At 47.2% G+C, this 17,275-nt stretch overlaps 7 protein-coding genes across 7 annotated transcripts; 4 read left to right on the top strand and 3 right to left on the bottom strand.

Moving 5' to 3' along the window:
* Window positions 1-416: 416 nt before the first annotated feature.
* On the top strand, window positions 417-1,167 carry F4817DRAFT_23302 (uncharacterized protein). The gene is made up of 2 exons (XM_049298944.1): window positions 417-642; window positions 744-1,167. Exons 1-2 carry the CDS (start codon window positions 528-530, stop codon window positions 971-973), a joined length of 345 nt encoding a protein of 114 aa, XP_049161210.1. The 5' UTR covers window positions 417-527; the 3' UTR covers window positions 974-1,167.
* Window positions 1,168-1,324: 157 nt separating this feature from the next.
* Window positions 1,325-2,726, bottom strand: F4817DRAFT_23328 (uncharacterized protein). Its single transcript, XM_049298946.1, has 2 exons — window positions 2,441-2,726; window positions 1,325-2,340 (listed from the first exon to the last, which is right to left on the bottom strand). The coding sequence occupies exons 1-2, from the start codon at window positions 2,635-2,637 to the stop codon at window positions 1,656-1,658; spliced, it is 882 nt and encodes a 293-aa protein (XP_049161209.1). The 5' UTR covers window positions 2,638-2,726; the 3' UTR covers window positions 1,325-1,655.
* Window positions 2,727-3,610: 884 nt separating this feature from the next.
* Window positions 3,611-5,616, top strand: F4817DRAFT_23220 (UROD/MetE-like protein). Its single transcript, XM_049298939.1, has 3 exons — window positions 3,611-3,671; window positions 3,740-3,945; window positions 4,047-5,616. Exon 3 carries the CDS (start codon window positions 4,166-4,168, stop codon window positions 5,300-5,302), a length of 1,137 nt encoding a protein of 378 aa, XP_049161208.1. The 5' UTR covers window positions 3,611-3,671; window positions 3,740-3,945; window positions 4,047-4,165; the 3' UTR covers window positions 5,303-5,616.
* Window positions 5,617-6,299: 683 nt separating this feature from the next.
* F4817DRAFT_23194 (eukaryotic type KH-domain (KH-domain type I)) lies at window positions 6,300-8,651 on the bottom strand. The gene is made up of 4 exons (XM_049298934.1): window positions 8,340-8,651; window positions 6,864-8,245; window positions 6,633-6,807; window positions 6,300-6,575 (listed from the first exon to the last, which is right to left on the bottom strand). The coding sequence occupies exons 1-4, from the start codon at window positions 8,386-8,388 to the stop codon at window positions 6,472-6,474; spliced, it is 1,710 nt and encodes a 569-aa protein (XP_049161207.1). The 5' UTR covers window positions 8,389-8,651; the 3' UTR covers window positions 6,300-6,471.
* A 708-nt stretch (window positions 8,652-9,359) lies between these two features.
* Window positions 9,360-10,641, bottom strand: F4817DRAFT_330458 (uncharacterized protein). The gene has a single exon (XM_049302396.1). It carries the CDS (start codon window positions 10,561-10,563, stop codon window positions 9,448-9,450), a length of 1,116 nt encoding a protein of 371 aa, XP_049161206.1. The 5' UTR covers window positions 10,564-10,641; the 3' UTR covers window positions 9,360-9,447.
* Window positions 10,642-11,468: 827 nt separating this feature from the next.
* Window positions 11,469-12,384, top strand: F4817DRAFT_313615 (uncharacterized protein; the record flags this gene model as incomplete). The annotated part of the gene is made up of 2 exons (XM_049300270.1): window positions 11,469-11,834; window positions 11,890-12,384. The coding sequence occupies 2 exons, from the start codon at window positions 11,469-11,471 to the stop codon at window positions 12,382-12,384; spliced, it is 861 nt and encodes a 286-aa protein (XP_049161205.1).
* Window positions 12,385-13,644: 1,260 nt separating this feature from the next.
* On the top strand, window positions 13,645-16,656 carry F4817DRAFT_363422 (uncharacterized protein; the record flags this gene model as incomplete). The annotated part of the gene is made up of 4 exons (XM_049306642.1): window positions 13,645-13,726; window positions 13,790-14,165; window positions 14,217-15,305; window positions 15,363-16,656. 4 exons carry the CDS (start codon window positions 13,645-13,647, stop codon window positions 16,417-16,419), a joined length of 2,604 nt encoding a protein of 867 aa, XP_049161204.1. The 3' UTR covers window positions 16,420-16,656.
* Window positions 16,657-17,275: the final 619 nt, after the last annotated feature.

Below are 17,275 nucleotides of genomic sequence, written 5' to 3'. Positions count from 1 at the left end.
AAGATGGCATGCTACTAATTTTTATTTGGACACGGTGTATCTACTTGGGAGAAGCAAAGATTAAGTTAATAATAAGGTGCAACGGTTAGGTGGAGAAGTGATGTCGTCTCTGCTGTTATTTCTATGAGCCGAAGAAAGAAAGCGGGCTAAGCCGAGGAATGAACCATGCGCTAGCTATTACCGGCCAATCATATCTCGTTAGATTTGCATAACCCACCTGAGGCACCCTCTTACAAGCTGTTGACGTCATAATATTAAGTAGATTCCTTGGTCTCCGGCCAGTGAGAGCAGCGCCATGTTCCATGACTACGAGACAATTACCTCAAAGCTCTTTGGGATAAGTTCAATTAGACTATTAAGCTTACCCCGACTCGAGTACATTGCTCATACGCACTTTTTTTGAGCTCGAAGCTACTTACTATCTTCAACATACTATATCGTCACTTATACAACTACTGCCGTTTACCTAGAGACCTTATACCATCTCGAGAACTATATCAAGCATATATCAAGCACACGTAAACACAATGGCTTCCAGAATGCTATTCAGATCAGCTGCCACAATTGCTACAGGTAGGCAAGCAGTAGCACAACGGACCTTCACCACCAGCTCCGCAAACCTATCTTACAAGGAGAGCAGCTGTAAGTGACACCACCTCCCCCAAGAGAAGGATCATATGCATCCACACACAAAAAGACAGAAGAAGAACCACCAATTAGCTAACATACCGCCTCCCACATAGACGGATCTGAAACATACGACCCAGAGAAGCACAAGCAAGACCTGCTAGCGAAGCACAAGGAAGGCAAGGCCCACTGGAAGCCCGAGCTAGCATCCGATAGCGAGGAAGCCGTAAAGGCAGACCGGCACGGCGGCAGCGGCAAGGAGGACATCGCGACCCTGCAGGAACGCACCAAGCGCGCTGCTGAAGAGACCAGTAAGGCTGGTACCAGCATGCGCGATGGGCTGTAAGGTCCAAAGGGCTTTTGTAAGAAGAAAGGACATTGGGCTGACTAGGGAGTTCAGAGTCGACTTGATGGATAGGGATGACACGGGCCCGACGAAGTAAAACGGGTGGATATAGGTGGGATGGAGATGATGATGATGATGGGCATTGTTCGGACGTTAGGGTAGGCGGTTTTATGGCGGGTTTACTTATATGTATTGTACGAATAAGAAATGAAAATGGACTCAGGATCTAAGGACTAGCTGAAGCATCTATGTATCTACATGCTTGACTATCGTTCCTTGCTAATGTGTTGTAACCTATAAATCTTCCCCTGCAGCTGGGATATATTCACGGCTCAACTATTACAACTATGTATTGCTCTTCAAGAAAGTGAACTTGGCTGTAGAAATCTAGGACCGTATATAGTCCACAAGTCGATTTATATCAAATATCCAAAGAAAAATAAACGATGTATAAGTCCGTGGTGCCCGTCCACGTATAAGTATAATATAAACAATGATATATATAATCAATGTAAGTCTCCCTGTTAAACGCCATGCCGACGCCATGCAAAATGCAACGAGGACTCGAGTATGCCAGTCCAATCCAGCCCTGTCCAGCGCAATTACCACATCCCGCCTCTTTTCTAATCCCCCCTTAAGTGCCTAGCTACACCCCCCCTCTCGTGCTCTTTTTCTTCTCCCTTTATTTCAAAATCGCAATAAGCAACACCAACACAATAATCAAGATGATTATAGCAATCATCTGCTTACTATCTCCCGCCGCCCTCGTAATCTTGCCGACCTGGCGCTTTGCGCGATCTAGCCGCCCCTGGTGCCTGTCCACCGCGCTATCGACATCATCCAGCATGGCCACATGCTCGTCCAGCTCGTCGCCGATCTGCATGCTGAGCTCGCGTTGGCGCGCGATACTAGCTCCCAACGCGTCCAACTGCTCGTCCTGCTGGTCTAAAATCCGCTGGTGGTACGCGTGGATCTGCACGTTGTCCATCCCCGCCGCCTCGTCCCGGTACCCCAGGCTGTCATCTCCCGGGTTGTCCCGATACCGGCTTGCCCCGAATAGTTGCGCCTCTAGGTCCGGGTCTGTGGTCGCGGAGGGACTCGCGGGGTTGTCGGTGAAGCGCACGGTTTTGGAGGCGGTGCGGGTGCCTTTGGGCCGGAGATTCGAGGATGAGGAGGCTTGGGGAGGGTTGGATGTGCTGTTGCGGGGGGACGTGGTGGCGTGCTCGAAGTCCGAGCTCAGGGCCGGGTCGTTCGGATGTGTGAGGGTGGATTCACTGGATGGAGAGGAGAACCCGTGGAATTGGGATGTCAAGTCGTCGTATTGCTTCTGTAGGCTGGGAAGGGCGTCGGAGATGGTGAGGAAGCCACTGTAGATGTGTTAGTATAATAGGGGATATATTAAAGATAATAGTTCTCAGGTATAGATGGCATATCATAAACCCGGTCGCTTAAGATGCTGTCGCATACTCTTCATCGCCGGCTTCCTCGAGCCTTTTCTGCTCCTTTTCTAGCGCTTCTAATCCATCTTTGAACTGATCTAAAGATCTGGATATATGCCCGTCCTTTGAGTCGCCATCGAGATTGAGGCTCTGCGCTCGCTGCCGTTCCAGCAGGGAGAGCTTGATATGGTCGGCCAGGAGGTATAGTTGGTTCGGGTTCGACATGGCGACCCGTCGTTCGTCAGACTAGCGCCTGGGAAATCTGGGATGGGGAAAGATATGTAGCGTGACGAACCGAACCAACCGGGGGATGCGGAATAGAGCAGAAGTGTTGAATGTGTATGTATGAGGCCAAATTAGACGTCTGTTGGGTGGTTCTCGATGGGCTGGCTGTAAGTTGTAACTCAGTAGCAGGAGAAAGCTAATAATAGGTACGGATTACCAGTAGTAGGTACAGCGAGAGTACAGTAATCTGGGCCAATCCTAGCGGCTAACTCGACCTGTAGGCTGTAACTGCACGCAAATGCGAGATGCGAATAAGACCTACCAGTCTTAACATTTAGGTATTACATACATTGTGCATATGTGCATATATGCATAATCGGGGACCATGCATTTTCCCTGCATCTCGATTCATTTAGGTACATGTACTTTATGTACCTAGGTAATCTTATGTTAGGTAATCATGCGCATTTTCTTTCCTACATGTATTCTCAAATCTTCTTTTGTTTCTTTAACATCCTCCAACTATGATCCGCATTATCATATCACTATACTGTGTAGTCTTCCTCCCTGGTCGGCGTCGGTATAAACGAACCCACCAGTCAACTCAAGTTATATACATATCCAACTTAAACTGACCGGTTACGAAATACTGGCAACGAATCAGACCACGGACTAGGGGCTGTTGGTCTAGTCTGGTTCTGTTCCGTTCTGCTTTGCCGAGCTTATCTCCTCTTACTCATGTCTTGTTCCATTTGAAGATTGAGGTATTTGAGCATCTAATGACCGAGCTCTCTGCTGACCTTATGCCCCAGTTTGAACGAGCTCTTCAACTACCGAAGTGCTGACCTAAATCCTATTGCTTATGTGCTGGCTTATGTGCCTCACATCTGCGACTGAAGGAGCTCTGAGTCGTCCACCATCGTGGGGTCCGAGATGGGTTCCACGATGAGGCAATCTTTGGGAACCTTCGAACCCACTGTCTGAGGTGTCTGATGAGCAGTTGAGGTAGGATTTCTGCTATTTCCTAGCATAAGGTACGACGTCTCCCGAAAATGTACAACCCACCGGAGCCCTACTACCTTCTCCTATTTGGCTAGTTACGGACTTGTTACTGGGATGAGATAACTTTGCCCCGAACTGCCCGCACCTTTACGCCGCTTGGCAACATTCCGGCAAGTAAATCGTGTGGGGTTACCTGTTCTAGTCACGTACTATATCATTTCAAGGGTTCTATTATGACACCAAACGAAATAGTAATGGCCTTGCCCCTCACTGATACAAGCTCGACCATCAACTTGGTTGTTTAAAGTTAGGTTGAGGTTTTTTTTTCCGTGTATGATATGTAATGTTGTTTTAGATTTCTAGGGAATCTTTTTCTCGTCTTCTACTTATTGTTGTCTCTGTCTTAGGTAGTGTAGAGTACTAGGTTGGCGGAACTAAGTCTTCTCACCACAACCACTTGTCTACCTCTCCTAGCTCAGCTTCTTATACCGATCTGTCGTAGCCGAATCCCACGTTGCACGACATCATGTCTCTCCCTAATGGCGTGTACCGCGCCGATCAGGTCGGCTCTTTTCTGCGACCAAAAGCACTTCTCGAGGCACGCGAACAGGCTGCTGAAGGCAAGCTGAAGGTCGAACAGCTGAGGGAGCTAGAAGACAAATACGTTGCTGATGTCGTCGACAAGCAGCTTACTGCTGGACTACGGGCCATCACAGATGGAGAGTTCAGACGACAATGGTTTCACGTTGATTTCTTGCGAAATCTTAGCGGGATAGAGCTTCGTGGTGCTCTACAGTCTACCAATGTTAGCGTAGGAGGTACCATGCCTCCACGACTCGTCGTCGTTGACAAGATTGGCCACCCGAAGCCAATTCAAGTCGACGATTACAAGTACCTCGAGTCTCGGATCGCGGCAGCTGGTGCCAAGGCCACACCGAAGGTCTGCATCCCGTCGCCGACTATGATTCACTTCCGCAATACCCGCGAGACTATTGATGAGAAGGCTTACCCGACGCTGGAGCCCTTCTTCGAGGATCTCGCACGTGTATACCAGGAGGAGTTGGATGACCTCTACAAAGCCGGTGCTCGCTTCGTACAGCTTGACGACACTAACTTAGCCTATCTCTGCGATCCTAAGATGCGTGCTGAGGCCGAGGAGCGACACGGCGATGCTAACCTGCTTGCTCGACAATACGCCGCACTTATTAATGCGGCTATCTCGAAGCGTCCCGCCGATTTGACTATTGGAATACATCTATGCCGCGGTAACCACCGCTCACAATGGTTCGCGCAGGGCGGATACGAACCCGTAGCCGAAGTTCTATTCAAGGACCTGAACGTGGATGCCTACTTTCTCGAATACGACGACGCGCGATCGGGCGATTTTTCGCCGCTCCGCCACCTACCCGAGAACAAGATTGTCGTCCTTGGTGTCATGACAAGCAAGAAGGCCGCTCTCGAAGACAAGGCTGAGGTCATTAAGCGCCTCAACGAAGCTGCTTCGTTCTGCCCCAAGGGCCTGAAGCAACTCTGTCTCAGCCACCAGTGCGGCTTTAGCTCGACGTCCGAGGGTAATGATCTCACCGAGGAAGAACAATGGGCCAAGGTCAAGCTGGAGGTGGAGATTGCTAAGGAAGTCTGGGGAGATGATCTGTCCATCTAAACAGATACACACAACAGGGATCTTGTTACCTTAGGTAACGTGATATGGTCTTAGGGGACTCTAACGTGTGGTTAAAATTTTCGTATCCGCCACGTGGGTAGGTATACGTTGGCCATATGGTAATGAAGCTGGTGTGTGCATTTTCAATGGCAACGGAGTTGAAAGCCGACAAACGGGTATGTTTGCGTTGGCGTTGAGAGACATAGCACGAAGTACGAAGCCTACATTAGTTGTACTCTAAAAATAGAAAAGACAGAAAATATAATACTACTACTAGTAGTTGTTGTCATACGCACTATACCTGTGTACCCGGAAGCCATTCATAGCACATATTGTAAGACATAACTGCTGCAATGTAAATAGGAAAACAACGACGCCAGTATATTAACATGGCATATCTAACGAAAAACCCTGTAAACTCCAGGAGAAATCTTATTTGTACAGTATAGCAGACCCCCGCCTCCCCCTTTGCCGCCCTCTTCCCTAATGCACACCAGGGAGTTTATGATTTTCTTGCGCCAGAGTTGCCAATCAAACAGTAATATACCACCCACCTATCACCATCCTGCTGTGTAGTATTGTAGTATTAGTTTAATCCCCTCCCCCAAGAGATGTTCTTGTAACCCTTTAGTCTGCAGCCGCTGTCCTTCCAAGCCTACCTGCCAAATCCTCTATAAACACAGGCAAGATACGTTCTCCTTCTTGTTCGCTCGCGGCTCTCTGGGGGGGGTTTTCCGCCTCTGGGCCAAGGGGTACTGGGAGGTATAATATAAAAGAGACATGAAGACATGAAGACATGAAAACATGAAAACATGACAAAAGCATAAGCTCATTCGGAAATGCATAGAAATTGCGTCAACCAAGAAAAATCAAAGCTGAGCTCTTCGCATAGAGACTGAGAATGTTGAGAATCCCGTAATTAGCCTCCTGAACAACGACGTTTGTTCCAAGGGATTAGAACATCGAAAAAGTCGAGGCCTTTTTCTGGTCCGAAACGCCGAACACATTTCTGCTGTCACCAAGCGACGGGGATTAAAAAGCCGGAGATGCCATTTTGAGAAAGAAAATCCGTATTAATCCGTCCGAACAGCTGGTCCATCGAACGTGATAGGCCTGTCCGATCAAAATAAAAAATCTTCGCAATAAGAGAGCGAGAAGACAATCGACGTTTAAGCTCCTGGAGGGGGAGGGGCTTCACCCTGGGGCTGGCTGCCAGGTTGTTGCTGGGCATAAGCCTGGTACCAGAGCGCCAGGTATTGCTGGTATCCACCATCTTTACTCAAAATTAGTACGGTTCATAAGATAGAGGGATATATTGTCTTGGACTTACACGCAGCATACGGGTCGCTGGCGGGGTTGGCACCTGCAGGCTCTGCTGCCTGGTTGCTCTGTTGCTGCTGACCATAGTTGGGATTGGGGTTGGGATTAGGATTAGGGTTATCCCAATCTCGGCGATGTTGGTTGCGAGGAGGGCGACTTTGGTTGCCGCCGTTATTCTTCTGTCGCTGAGAAAATGTAAGTAATTTGTCTAAGTTGGCATCATGAAATGATCAGGACTTACTACTGCATCAACTTTGTCTTCGATAGCACGCTTGGCTCGGTTAATGGCGTCGTGAGATCCAATTAGGCCAATCTCACGCTCAGACTGGCCAGGAACAGATGCAGTAACGTTAATCTTACATCCGGTGGTGTTCTGCATCTCTCGAATGGTCTCGCCACCCCTGCCTATGATCATACCAACAGCATCACCAGGTACGAAGATAGAGTCATTGATCTTATCACCAGCACCTTGGCTGTTATCACGAACTTGGTCAGTTCTTTGGGGGCGTCCTTTATTAGCATCGTTGGTGGTGTTGGCGGTGTTATTGTTGTTGACATTGCGGCTATCACTTGCGACAATCTCCAGAATCAGTTCCTTGGCTTGGCTAGCAGCATTAGGGGGGCCAATGAGGTTCACAGGGCGCAGACCGTCTACACTCTGGTCCTCGCCGACAATGTTAATGTGACAGCCACTTCGCTCTTGCAAATCCCTAATAGTCTCACCACCACGGCCGATGATGAGGCCAACTGTACGATCTGGGACCATAATCTGCATGCAGTCTTCACCATCTCTCAATGTAGCTGGGGTAGGGGTAGTGTTATCGCGACGAGCATGTTGAGGCTTGTCAAGGCCGGCTCGTGCAAGGGCACCCATGCCACTATCTTCAATGATTCTATTGATTGACGCCTTGGCTTCCGCACGTTTAGCACGAGGACCGGTGATCTTACACTGGCGGTACGGGCCAGGTTCACCAGTCGGCGACAAAAATTGCACTCTGCATGATGTTTCCGACTCAACTCGACGGAGATTCTCTCCTTGTCTTCCAATGATGAGGCCCACTAGGCTCGACTCAATGCTGATTACTTCCGAATCATCATCATCTCTGGGCGAGAACAGACCGCCAGAAACGCGACCACGACTAGGGCCGGGTGATAGAGAACGATCACGACCACGACCGTAATCACGAGTAGGAGCACCACCACGATCATTACGTCGTTCATCCCGGTACGGGTTGACGTTATCACGAAAATTTTCACGACGCGTAGGTGGAGAACGAGACCTCGATCTATAGTGTCTGGCATCCACAGTATGAGCATCATGCCCCTGATAAGCACCAACAGCCGGTCGTTCATACGGGGTCAAGCCTTGTTCAGTTGCATAATTTTTAGCTTTGGCAATCGCGTCACCAAGATTGACAGTACCCGACGTAATTGGTCTAATGGCACTTAAATCAAAGCCTCCAGGTGCTGAGGACTGTTGTACGGGAGGATACGCCCCAGTTGCATACGGTGAAGGCTGGGTGGTGGGTGGCAATGTCGCATACGCATTAGGAGGTGGTCCTTGTTGGTAACCCGGCATGGCATAGGGTGTTTGACCTTGAGTGGGAGTTCCAGTTTGCGCCGCTGTAGTACGAAAGCATGGTCAGATTTGATTCATAAGATTATTAGAAAAGGCATCGCGTGAAAAAGAAAAAGAAAACATGGTCAAAACTCATACCTGCTAGAGCGGCGAGGATCGCCTGAACATTCGGCTGTGCTTCTGCCATTGCGCTGACAATGCAGTCTAGTCGGCGATTCCACTTGTAGTAAAAACGTCTTGGATGACAAGTTTTTATAGCAAGATCAAAGAGCAGAAGTCTAAGTATCAAGGTCGGCGATAAATCCTTGGTCCAAAAGATGAAGTGGCGAGTCGCGAAGCATGCAAATGCACTTTTGTGATGACAGACAAGTGTTCAATGTATACGTTCAGTCAATCAATCAATCAATGCGTCAGATGATCCCTCGACTAGAAGTTGACTAAAAGTTGACTAGAAGTTGGCTTGGTCAGATCAATTATGTCGATGGTGAGATGCAAGTCCGATCAAAAAGTAAGTCGAATCAATAGTTGAATTTTTGTTCTGTCAATCTGCGTCTGACCTAGGTGTGATACAGTAGGGGAAGTACTGTGGAGGTGTGCAGGTAAGGGGGTTGAGTATGGAGACGAAGAGGGTGAGAATGTAATCCAGACTGATTCACTGTATGTGAATGTGTGTTGGAATGCTTCCCTATCTTAAATGGTGAGAGTGTGTCTTCCTTACCGATCCACTAGATGAATGAATGAAAGAAGAAAAGAGAAAGAGATCTTTCGGATAAAAGGTTTTGTGTGTTTGGAGGAGGAGGTTTTTTTATAAGGAAGAGAAGACGGAACAAATGTTAAATGCTGATGGGAAGGTGGATGGATGTAAGAAATCAAAATATGTACTAACAAAATCCCTAAGGTACATGTATGGTACCTTAAGTACGGTATTGGGTACGTACATGTAGCCTAATACAAACTGTTTTCTTGGGAAAGCGCTAACCTTTTTTCGGTGACTTCGAGGCAGCTGTTTGTTCTCGGTTATTGTCCTTTGACTGGGTCGGGACGGCCCCACTAGACTTAGTCATTCGGGTTTGCCAATCATATGATCACATGTACAGTACGTACCACTCTAGCTACTTTAGTGGTCTAATAGGAACATCCACATCACGGTTTCAAGTCAAATGAACTTGCCTGAGCAGTTGCTTATGTAGAAGTTCACACTTGGTACGGAGCTATCTTTGGTTTGCTATGTACGGGCATATAGTCATTATGTAAAGAGCATGAGCAGCATGACGATCGGAAACATGATGATGCCCATAGCCATGAATACCACCGTGTAGAAAAACATTCTCAAGGCAGTGTCTTTACCCGTAATGATGATGGCTTCTTTTTGATACTTCTTGCTGCTTTTCCCTTCTTTCGCCTTCTTGGCCTGTTTTCTCTTGCTCTCTCGGAGAAGTCGATAACGCATATCATCTAACTTTACCTGGTGTTGCTCAGCGGCGTCGTGGACCATATCGTGCTTTCTCTGTTTCCCCTTTATCATCCAATCCTGAGTTTGAAGATTCTTTCCGAGCTCACTCACATGAGCCTTTAATACATCATTATGGCTCGCGAGTTCCATCACAGTCTTTTCAAGCAGCTGCGTTTTAAGCCCTAAGATCTCAACGCGAAGTTCCAAGCACTGCGACTTGAGTTGCTCTTTCGTTAGCGGGGCAAGCGGGATCGATGGGATGCTTGAGCCAGATTGCATATTTGACATGAGCTGTTTGGATAACCCAGTATGATTTCCTGGCTTCTTTTCTTTGGACTTTGGTTGCTGATCTGCCATGTGACCCTTCGCATTCTCGTCATTCTCAATTTTCCCATGTGCCTTGCTGTTGGAAAGATCTCGAATCCCATCTAACAGGGGAGCAACTCTAGACCCTTCGCGGTTTCCACATAGGAAGGTCTCCAAGGCTGACTCTGCTACATCTCTTCTGGCTACCTTCACCTTGATAGCCTTCCCTTTTTGCTTGGTGATTTCGGCGGCCCGATAATGGGATCCCGGTAGTGATTGTAACCGGGTTTTCGGTTTATTTTTCATCTCAGAACTGGAGATAGCAGTATCTTGCTCCATCGTACCCAGTCCGGGGGCAATATCCTTGGTTTGTTCTGTTGAGCAATCTGCGCTCGTAGTCGCCTGTTGCAGTGCTAACATCTCGCTAGGTTCTAAAGTCCGGCTCTCTACATTGAGTGGAAGGAATGCACCCAGGTTGTCAGCACGGTCTGCATACTGAAGACCCGGTAATCCGACTGGAAGAGGCACCCAAGCAGACGAACCCGCGATACAGCGGCGCGATGAGGTCCGCGGCGGAGATAGTCGGGATTCGCCCATCTCCATCGACGAAGTAGATCCAAGCCCAGCGGACTAGTATTGTATTAGGAACATAGTATCCAAAGAGATATTTACTAGTAAAATGAAGGCCTTTTAGCCTAGAAAAGAAACACTTTTATCATACCTGAATATTGCCGTGAGAATCGTAGTGTTCTAGTTGTCCGATGTTGGGACGCCCTGGGTGATTACTAGTGCCGACCTGAAGAACTGGCCAAGATCGCTCAGCGCTTGTCACTTTTAGAGTCATCTCTGAGTTGAATAGAAGGCAAATTCGGGTTGTCTTTTAAGTAGGAATGAGAGAGTTATGGGGATAATCAAAACGGTTCGGACACGAGGGGAGCGGAGGCGAATGTGGATGAGAGTATATGTAGGTATGTAGGTATGAGATGAGAAAAGGCATAGGTATATACATGTAGGTACCTACCTAATTAGAGAAAAGATGAAATTTTGAGACGGAAGGAACATGTGTAGATAGGATCAAAGGTAAATAAGGAAAGAACATTTCGTTGCTGCCTCCAGTCAGGGGTAAAGATACATATGTATGTACCCAGTATATATCCAACGACCTGTACCTTCCGTACCTTGGGGATAAGGCTACACCTCGTGCAGATACAGGATACAGGTGCAAAATACAGGTGGTTGCCACTAGCGAGTCTAACAGGTCCAGTCTTGTATTGTATCTCCATGGTGATGCATCCTCGTCCATGCTGTTGTCCCCATTGTCGTCTATAACACTGGAACATTTAGAGTCAACACTTAGTCACGCAGTACCTAGGGCAAACCAGCCGTAGCATATTCATCTACTTATTTAAAACTTCTGTTCAACTTCCAATATTCTCTTCCTTGAGTCTTACTATTATCAACAAACACTGATAAATCCATGACCACCAAACATTTGCCTGAACATCAAGATGGATGGGAAAGGATCTCAAAAACGCGATGGTCGTCGCGGTCGACACCAAGGCTCTGGATCCTGGCGAAAAACCCCGGATTCCTCGCAGCAAGATCGTAAGCAAGGCCGCCAACAAGACAATCAACAAGCTAATCAGCAAGTTCCCCGGCAAGGCAACCAGCAAACTACCCAGCAAGACCGCCAGCAAGACCGCCAGCAAGACCGCCAGAAAGATTACCATCAAGATTACCAGTCATTCCGTCAGCCGATTCAGCAGCCGATTCAGCAGCCAGCTCAACAACTAGTTCAACAGCAAGTCCAACAGCCAGTCCAACATCTAAGCCACGAATCCAGTTCCGGATCTAGCAGTCAGACCCTCACCGATGTAAGTTTCTAACCATCTCAATAAATACGTAAGTTTTCCTGACCTAGTTATATAGGGTAATCATGCCGCTGTGAAAACTCTCATCGAGGAGGTTAATGCCCTAAGACACACTATTGAATTTGTCGGACAGCGCAATGTCGAGACACTTGCCCAATTCGATGCATTGAAGAAAGAATTCTCTAGCTTGATGCAGAAATACACGCGCCTCGAGTATTCATTCAAACAGAGCGTCGTCAACATCCCAGGGGGTGATCAGATCCTACAGTCCATGGAAGCAAACGAAAAGCGCAGGCGACGCACAGCCAGCAACGCGGTAGCAATCCCTATTGCAACCTCTAGTCAGTCTCGGCCTAGTCAGTCTCAGTCTCAGCCTAATCAATCTCGGGACGAGATGCTACCCGAAGAGAAGCTTTACATTGATAACATAATTGACTTCTGCTACGAACTTCTCCATCATCAAGTTAGCGTAACTAATGAACTCCGCGAGAAGCTCGACCTGGCGACCCAAGAAAACGCCGAGCTTCGTGCTCGCCTTCAGTCTAACTCTTAGTCTAAATATCGGACCAAGCCCTCGCTCCAGAAACAGAACTTCGCAGTAGAGAATATGCCAGGGTTAACCATGTCATACTTTTCTCTTCCATTGCAGATATCGCATTTGGATTGTGGATCAGCTGGTAAGTTACGCGAGTATATTGTTATGATTAGAGTCTGACAGGCTTTAGGTTATAACAGTCCTCTTTTACCCTACAGATATTATAGGCTGCTTTCATATCGCCGCCATATAGTCCTTAGTAAGCTGGGGTGATTAAGGGTATATGAGGTTTGCTTGGAAAAGGGGGAAGGCCTCTATAAACTACGTTATTGTTGACAAGAAACTGGGCAATGCGCCCTCTTTCATAGCATAGTCTGGCATTCCAAATAGATATTTTAACTGTTTTCACTCTCAACATGCATTTTCTAAGTGTTAATAACAACATTCCGTAACCACCTTCCTCCCCCTCCGTCTCTCTGTTTATTGTTCATTTATCGTTCATTCATCGTTTGAGGTACCTAGGTATTTACAACTGACTCTTGGATGTGGGTGTTTCGGGATGGTGCATGTTAGTTACGCCCTGTTTCAAGCAAGACATTTGTTGGTTTTATAAACCAGAAAACTACCCTTAACCAGCTTGGCTACCTACCTAGGTACCTACCCAAGGATAATATAGTTTATTGTCTTTTCATTTATTTGAGGTTATTTCGATCTGATGATTCTGGTTACGTTCCAATCACTTTAGGCAAGGCAAGGCTGTACTAGTAAGTATGTGTATTGATTTATCCTGAGGTGGAGAAGGAAGGAAACAGATACCTCGTGCAAAGCGTGAAATTCATGATGGTGATCCAAAGCCTCGTCGCCGTAGCGACAGTCTGTGGTTCCTGAGGGAATTGCTAGCTCAGGAATATTTTGCTGGCAACCTTCTGGCAGTTGCTACGGGCGTGGCGGCCGTAGTTATTGTAAGTGACATAAAGTCATTACCTGAGGTTTTCACCTCGTCATTAGGTACCTAGCTATTAAGAAGGCATCCAAAGTACAAAGGTGTGACTGGTCAGAAATAAAATCGCTAATAAATAATAGGACACTCAGAGGCACCTATCCGCTGCTTCGAGGTTATTGTTTCAGCGTTTGTTGCAGACCTTCAAACGGAACACTAAGAAAAAGATATCTCGCCAAAATAGCCCCAATACCCGTTAAATTTATCTTCCTACCCTAATCTCATTCTATGAAATCTCGGAAACGCTGATAGCCGGAGCCCCACCAGTGTTGTCCACGATGGCTACCAAGAGTATCCGAGATTCTGCAAAAGCTCGGGAGCAAGGCAACGTTTTGTACCGGAAAGGCCGATTTAGTGAAGGTGAGCATTACCTGTGATAGGTACCTAAGTTACCCAGATTATATACTCACAAACATGATATAGCGTCAAAAGAATATCAGAAGGCTGCTACTCTGGCCCCTTCAGATCCCTCTCCATTGTCAAACCTTTCAGCTGTCAGCTTTGAAACTGGCAAATACGCAGAATGCGTTGACTTCGTGGAAAAGGCCTTGAGCCTTCTCATAACTAACCCAGGACATGACCTTCTAAAGCAGAAATTGCTAGCCAGACAAGTCAAAGCTTATCTTCATCTCTCAAGTCCAAACAAAGCCGACGAGGTTTTAAATCAACTGAAGTCAGGAGAGGAGGTCAACGATCTCCGTGATTCGATTAGCGAGTTAAGAAAATTCGAGAAGTTCTCTCCGCAGCAAGGATTACTACGTGAGAGATTAGTACAACTACCACGACTGAAACCAAACATGTGAGTTGCACAAAAGCGTCAGAAATGAATTATTAAGTTAACATTTCGAAGTCAGGACGAACCGGATTATTACGGTTTCGGTGACGATAAAGCTGAATCGCAATATACGGCCGAGCTCGAGAAGTCTGCCGGCAAGGATCCGGTCTTGTCTATCATGTTCTGTGGCGTTTCAGACGCTCGTCACGTCTTCCACACCGTTTTGCAGTACTCTTTAAATAACAAGGGACCTCAAAAGTTACACATAACAATGGTAGATCACAAGCCAGTTGTTGTGGCTCGCGATTTGGTATTTGCCAGCATGCTGCACGAAGCGGCTGTCAATCACGAGTCAAAAGACGCGATGTTGCTAAGTCTGAGTTATGTGTACTGCGCTCAAATCATCCCACCATTCGCGTGGGATAACCTGCAAGAGACCATAAGCAGGCTACTGAATAGGCTTGAGAAGAAGCAACAACCTATCGAATTTGTTTATCTTCAGACCCGACAGATGGACAAGGTCGTGAGCGTCTTGAGGAGTTGGAAGAAGTGGCCTGCGACGATGTATAAAACCTCTAAAATACGTCGCCATGTGGCTGAAAATCATACCAGGGTAATACCGGAGGAGATGTTTATGTTCTCCGAGTTCAAAGTAGACCGACGGACTTTCGATGACTTCTCTGTCCTGTTCCCTCCCAAAGCTATGCTGCCGATCCTCGAGCCAGAATTATCCACTCTCTATGCAAATTACCAAGCGGGAAAGCAGGGAGCTCAGAAGCGCGTTTCTGACTATCTGGATCGACATTGGAAAGTAAATATCACACTCCTCGATGCGATGATGCATGTAAGACAGGGAGACTATGCTTTATTTGTAATGGAGAGGCACCCATTCAGCATGATCGCATCAACGGTGACGCAGCTGTCTGGACTGCGGACACGTGATGAATCGATGCATTGCTTGAAGCATATGATGGATTTCTTCGAAAAGGTCAGCCTAGGTTTACTTCAGCTACATGGTAGGCTGATAATGGAAGTGATTGTTGGGGACATGGCCGAAGTATTGGAGAGGATTCGTTACGGCATCTTGGATCGTCCCGAACAAGGGGAAGGTGAAACTATCGACTGGCCTCTGGTATACCATTTGATTCATATGAACAACATTCCGTAAGTCAATCTTATATTTAACTAGGAATACTCGCTTGAAAGCTGATAAATCATTAGAGATTATGTGGGAGGGCCTTTGACGAGCTTTCTCTACGGACCCCCTGTACTAAAGAAAGGGGCTGGCACAGGCTTAACCTCATGTTGCCTGCGACATACGCACTCGTGGAATGGTATCAATCATTTTAACTCGGAGTACTTATTAATGCATGACCGAAAATTGATTGAGGAGCATTTCCAAGTCAAGCTTTCCAAGGAACCTTCAAGATTGGAAACACCCGTGTTGCAATACTATCATCGTTGGGAGAGATGCGAGAGCATGCGTCTCTCTTTGGAGCAACTGATGCCGCGAGCAAGCTTCTCGAGATGGTTATTTGCTCACTACCTCAAGATATGCATACCATTCCCCCGCAATCCAGATATACTTGGTTTCATTGCCCCTCTCAACATGACGGTATTTATAAGACTCCTTATTCAGATGAGTGAGCTAGGCTATCCCGATCATTGGCTATCAAATATTATCACATCTCTTAGTTGTGGTACAATCACCACTACAGCACGGGCACCTCGGGACAAGATCCTTGACACTACTGCTGTGGATAAGGTATATCCATCTCGCACTATTTGTGTTAAGCCTTGGTCAGCAGAATTCACTACGCTTGTAGCTCAATGGCGAGGACTCCTCCCTTTTACCATCGTGGTACCAAGCGGAACCCTACCTCCACCAGAGACCATCCTCGAGTATTCGGTCAAGATCCCACATACTCCGGATACCGCATTCGAACGTCCCGAATTCATATTGACCTTCTGTCGAGAATACGACCTGTTAGAGCGGGATCTATACAAGCTACTTCTTGACGACGAAAGAGGAGATATGACAACCTCGGCTCGGGAGATTAGGGCAGATGGGGTCAACATCTTGAGCACAATCAAATATGTCACAGCTACTAGCACGGCTACCTTCTGGCTGAGAAGCGACGTAGTGAACTTGATGTGGAAAGAAAACTGGGACGTTTTCATCGGGAGGACTGATTCATGGGGACATCACACACCGGGCTATCCTGTGAGGGAAGTTCTCTGGAGAAAGAGGAACTGGAGGGACTGCGTGGTTGCATGATATCATGTGTGTAATCTGTTTACGTATGTATTGACCCTCCTGGCTCGACGATAGGACCACAGTTCATTACATAGGAACAATCAAGTGAGCACGTTTTCATACTTCTCGGCCGGTAGCCATACGAACCAACCCACGAAAGACATCTGGCTGATATTTAGGTAGTGAATTCGTATGAACTGCTGTCAGATGCTGGTAGGAGACCTCCAGAAAAGAAGACCCGCTGATGTGGGCGTGACTGAGGTCTATTTAAGATATGCTCTAGGTTACGATGTAGTTCTATCCGAGGCGTCTGGGGTGTTATTAGCGCCGACTGCTTTATTGGCTGATGGTGTTCGGCGCTTAATACCGGCCCACCGTATATCCCGAAATCTTGTTTGTTGTACGGGGATCAGCTACGGGGTCAAGATGTAAAAGATAGGTAATATACGCGCATACCCATACCTACTCGGTATTCCTAATCTGTAGTTAGAGACTTGGACTGCCAATTCCCTTCCCGCCGTACATGAGTGGCACAGTCTTGTTTGTCTGAGGCTCTAAACGTATCCAGTGTATGGCTTCCAAACCAGACAAGGGGCTCGGCTAGCTTCGTCTGATGCAGCCGCCCGCGATTTTTCCACCAATCGTCTTACACCGCTGCCGCTAATCTGAGATTGCGTTTTAGCCTATGGCGGGAGGCGGCAAGCTGGGTACTGCAAATTTCTATAACTCGAGGACAGGGGAAAGAGACTAGTATTCGTAATAATATGACATCATTTCTATTATGACTTAAGCACCGTGAGGCTTTCTGTAAGGAAACTAATGTTCTAATCATCGTATACGGCGTGTAGTTTTACAGGTAAACTTTTAGTTATAATTT

The sequence above is a fragment of the Daldinia loculata genome (assembly GCF_022478755.1).
Source record: "Daldinia loculata strain CBS 113971 unplaced genomic scaffold F4817scaffold_11, whole genome shotgun sequence".
Taxonomy (NCBI): domain Eukaryota; kingdom Fungi; phylum Ascomycota; class Sordariomycetes; order Xylariales; family Hypoxylaceae; genus Daldinia; species Daldinia loculata.
The sequence above is the reverse complement of the archived record's forward strand: the minus strand, read 5'-3'. Positions and strand labels throughout refer to the sequence as shown.

What these genes read in the sequence shown, in the direction of transcription:
- F4817DRAFT_23302 (XM_049298944.1), top strand. Translation starts at nt 528, where the DNA reads ATGGCTTCCAGAATGCTATTCAGATCAGCTGCCACAATTGCTACAGGT. An exon ending in ATCTTACAAGGAGAGCAGCT is followed by an intron (nt 643 to 743) that starts GTAAGTGACACC and finishes CCTCCCACATAG; the next exon opens with ACGGATCTGAAACATACGAC.
- F4817DRAFT_23220 (XM_049298939.1), top strand. Translation starts at nt 4,166, where the DNA reads ATGTCTCTCCCTAATGGCGTGTACCGCGCCGATCAGGTCGGCTCTTTT.
- F4817DRAFT_330458 (XM_049302396.1), bottom strand. Translation starts at nt 10,563, where the DNA reads ATGGAGATGGGCGAATCCCGACTATCTCCGCCGCGGACCTCATCGCGC.
- F4817DRAFT_23194 (XM_049298934.1), bottom strand. Translation starts at nt 8,388, where the DNA reads ATGGCAGAAGCACAGCCGAATGTTCAGGCGATCCTCGCCGCTCTAGCA. An exon ending in AAGACAAAGTTGATGCAGTA is followed by an intron (nt 6,808 to 6,863) that starts GTAAGTCCTGAT and finishes ACATTTTCTCAG; the next exon opens with CGACAGAAGAATAACGGCGG. An exon ending in CAGCGACCCGTATGCTGCGT is followed by an intron (nt 6,576 to 6,632) that starts GTAAGTCCAAGA and finishes TTTTGAGTAAAG; the next exon opens with ATGGTGGATACCAGCAATAC.
- F4817DRAFT_23328 (XM_049298946.1), bottom strand. Translation starts at nt 2,637, where the DNA reads ATGTCGAACCCGAACCAACTATACCTCCTGGCCGACCATATCAAGCTC. An exon ending in GAGGAAGCCGGCGATGAAGA is followed by an intron (nt 2,341 to 2,440) that starts GTATGCGACAGC and finishes ACACATCTACAG; the next exon opens with TGGCTTCCTCACCATCTCCG.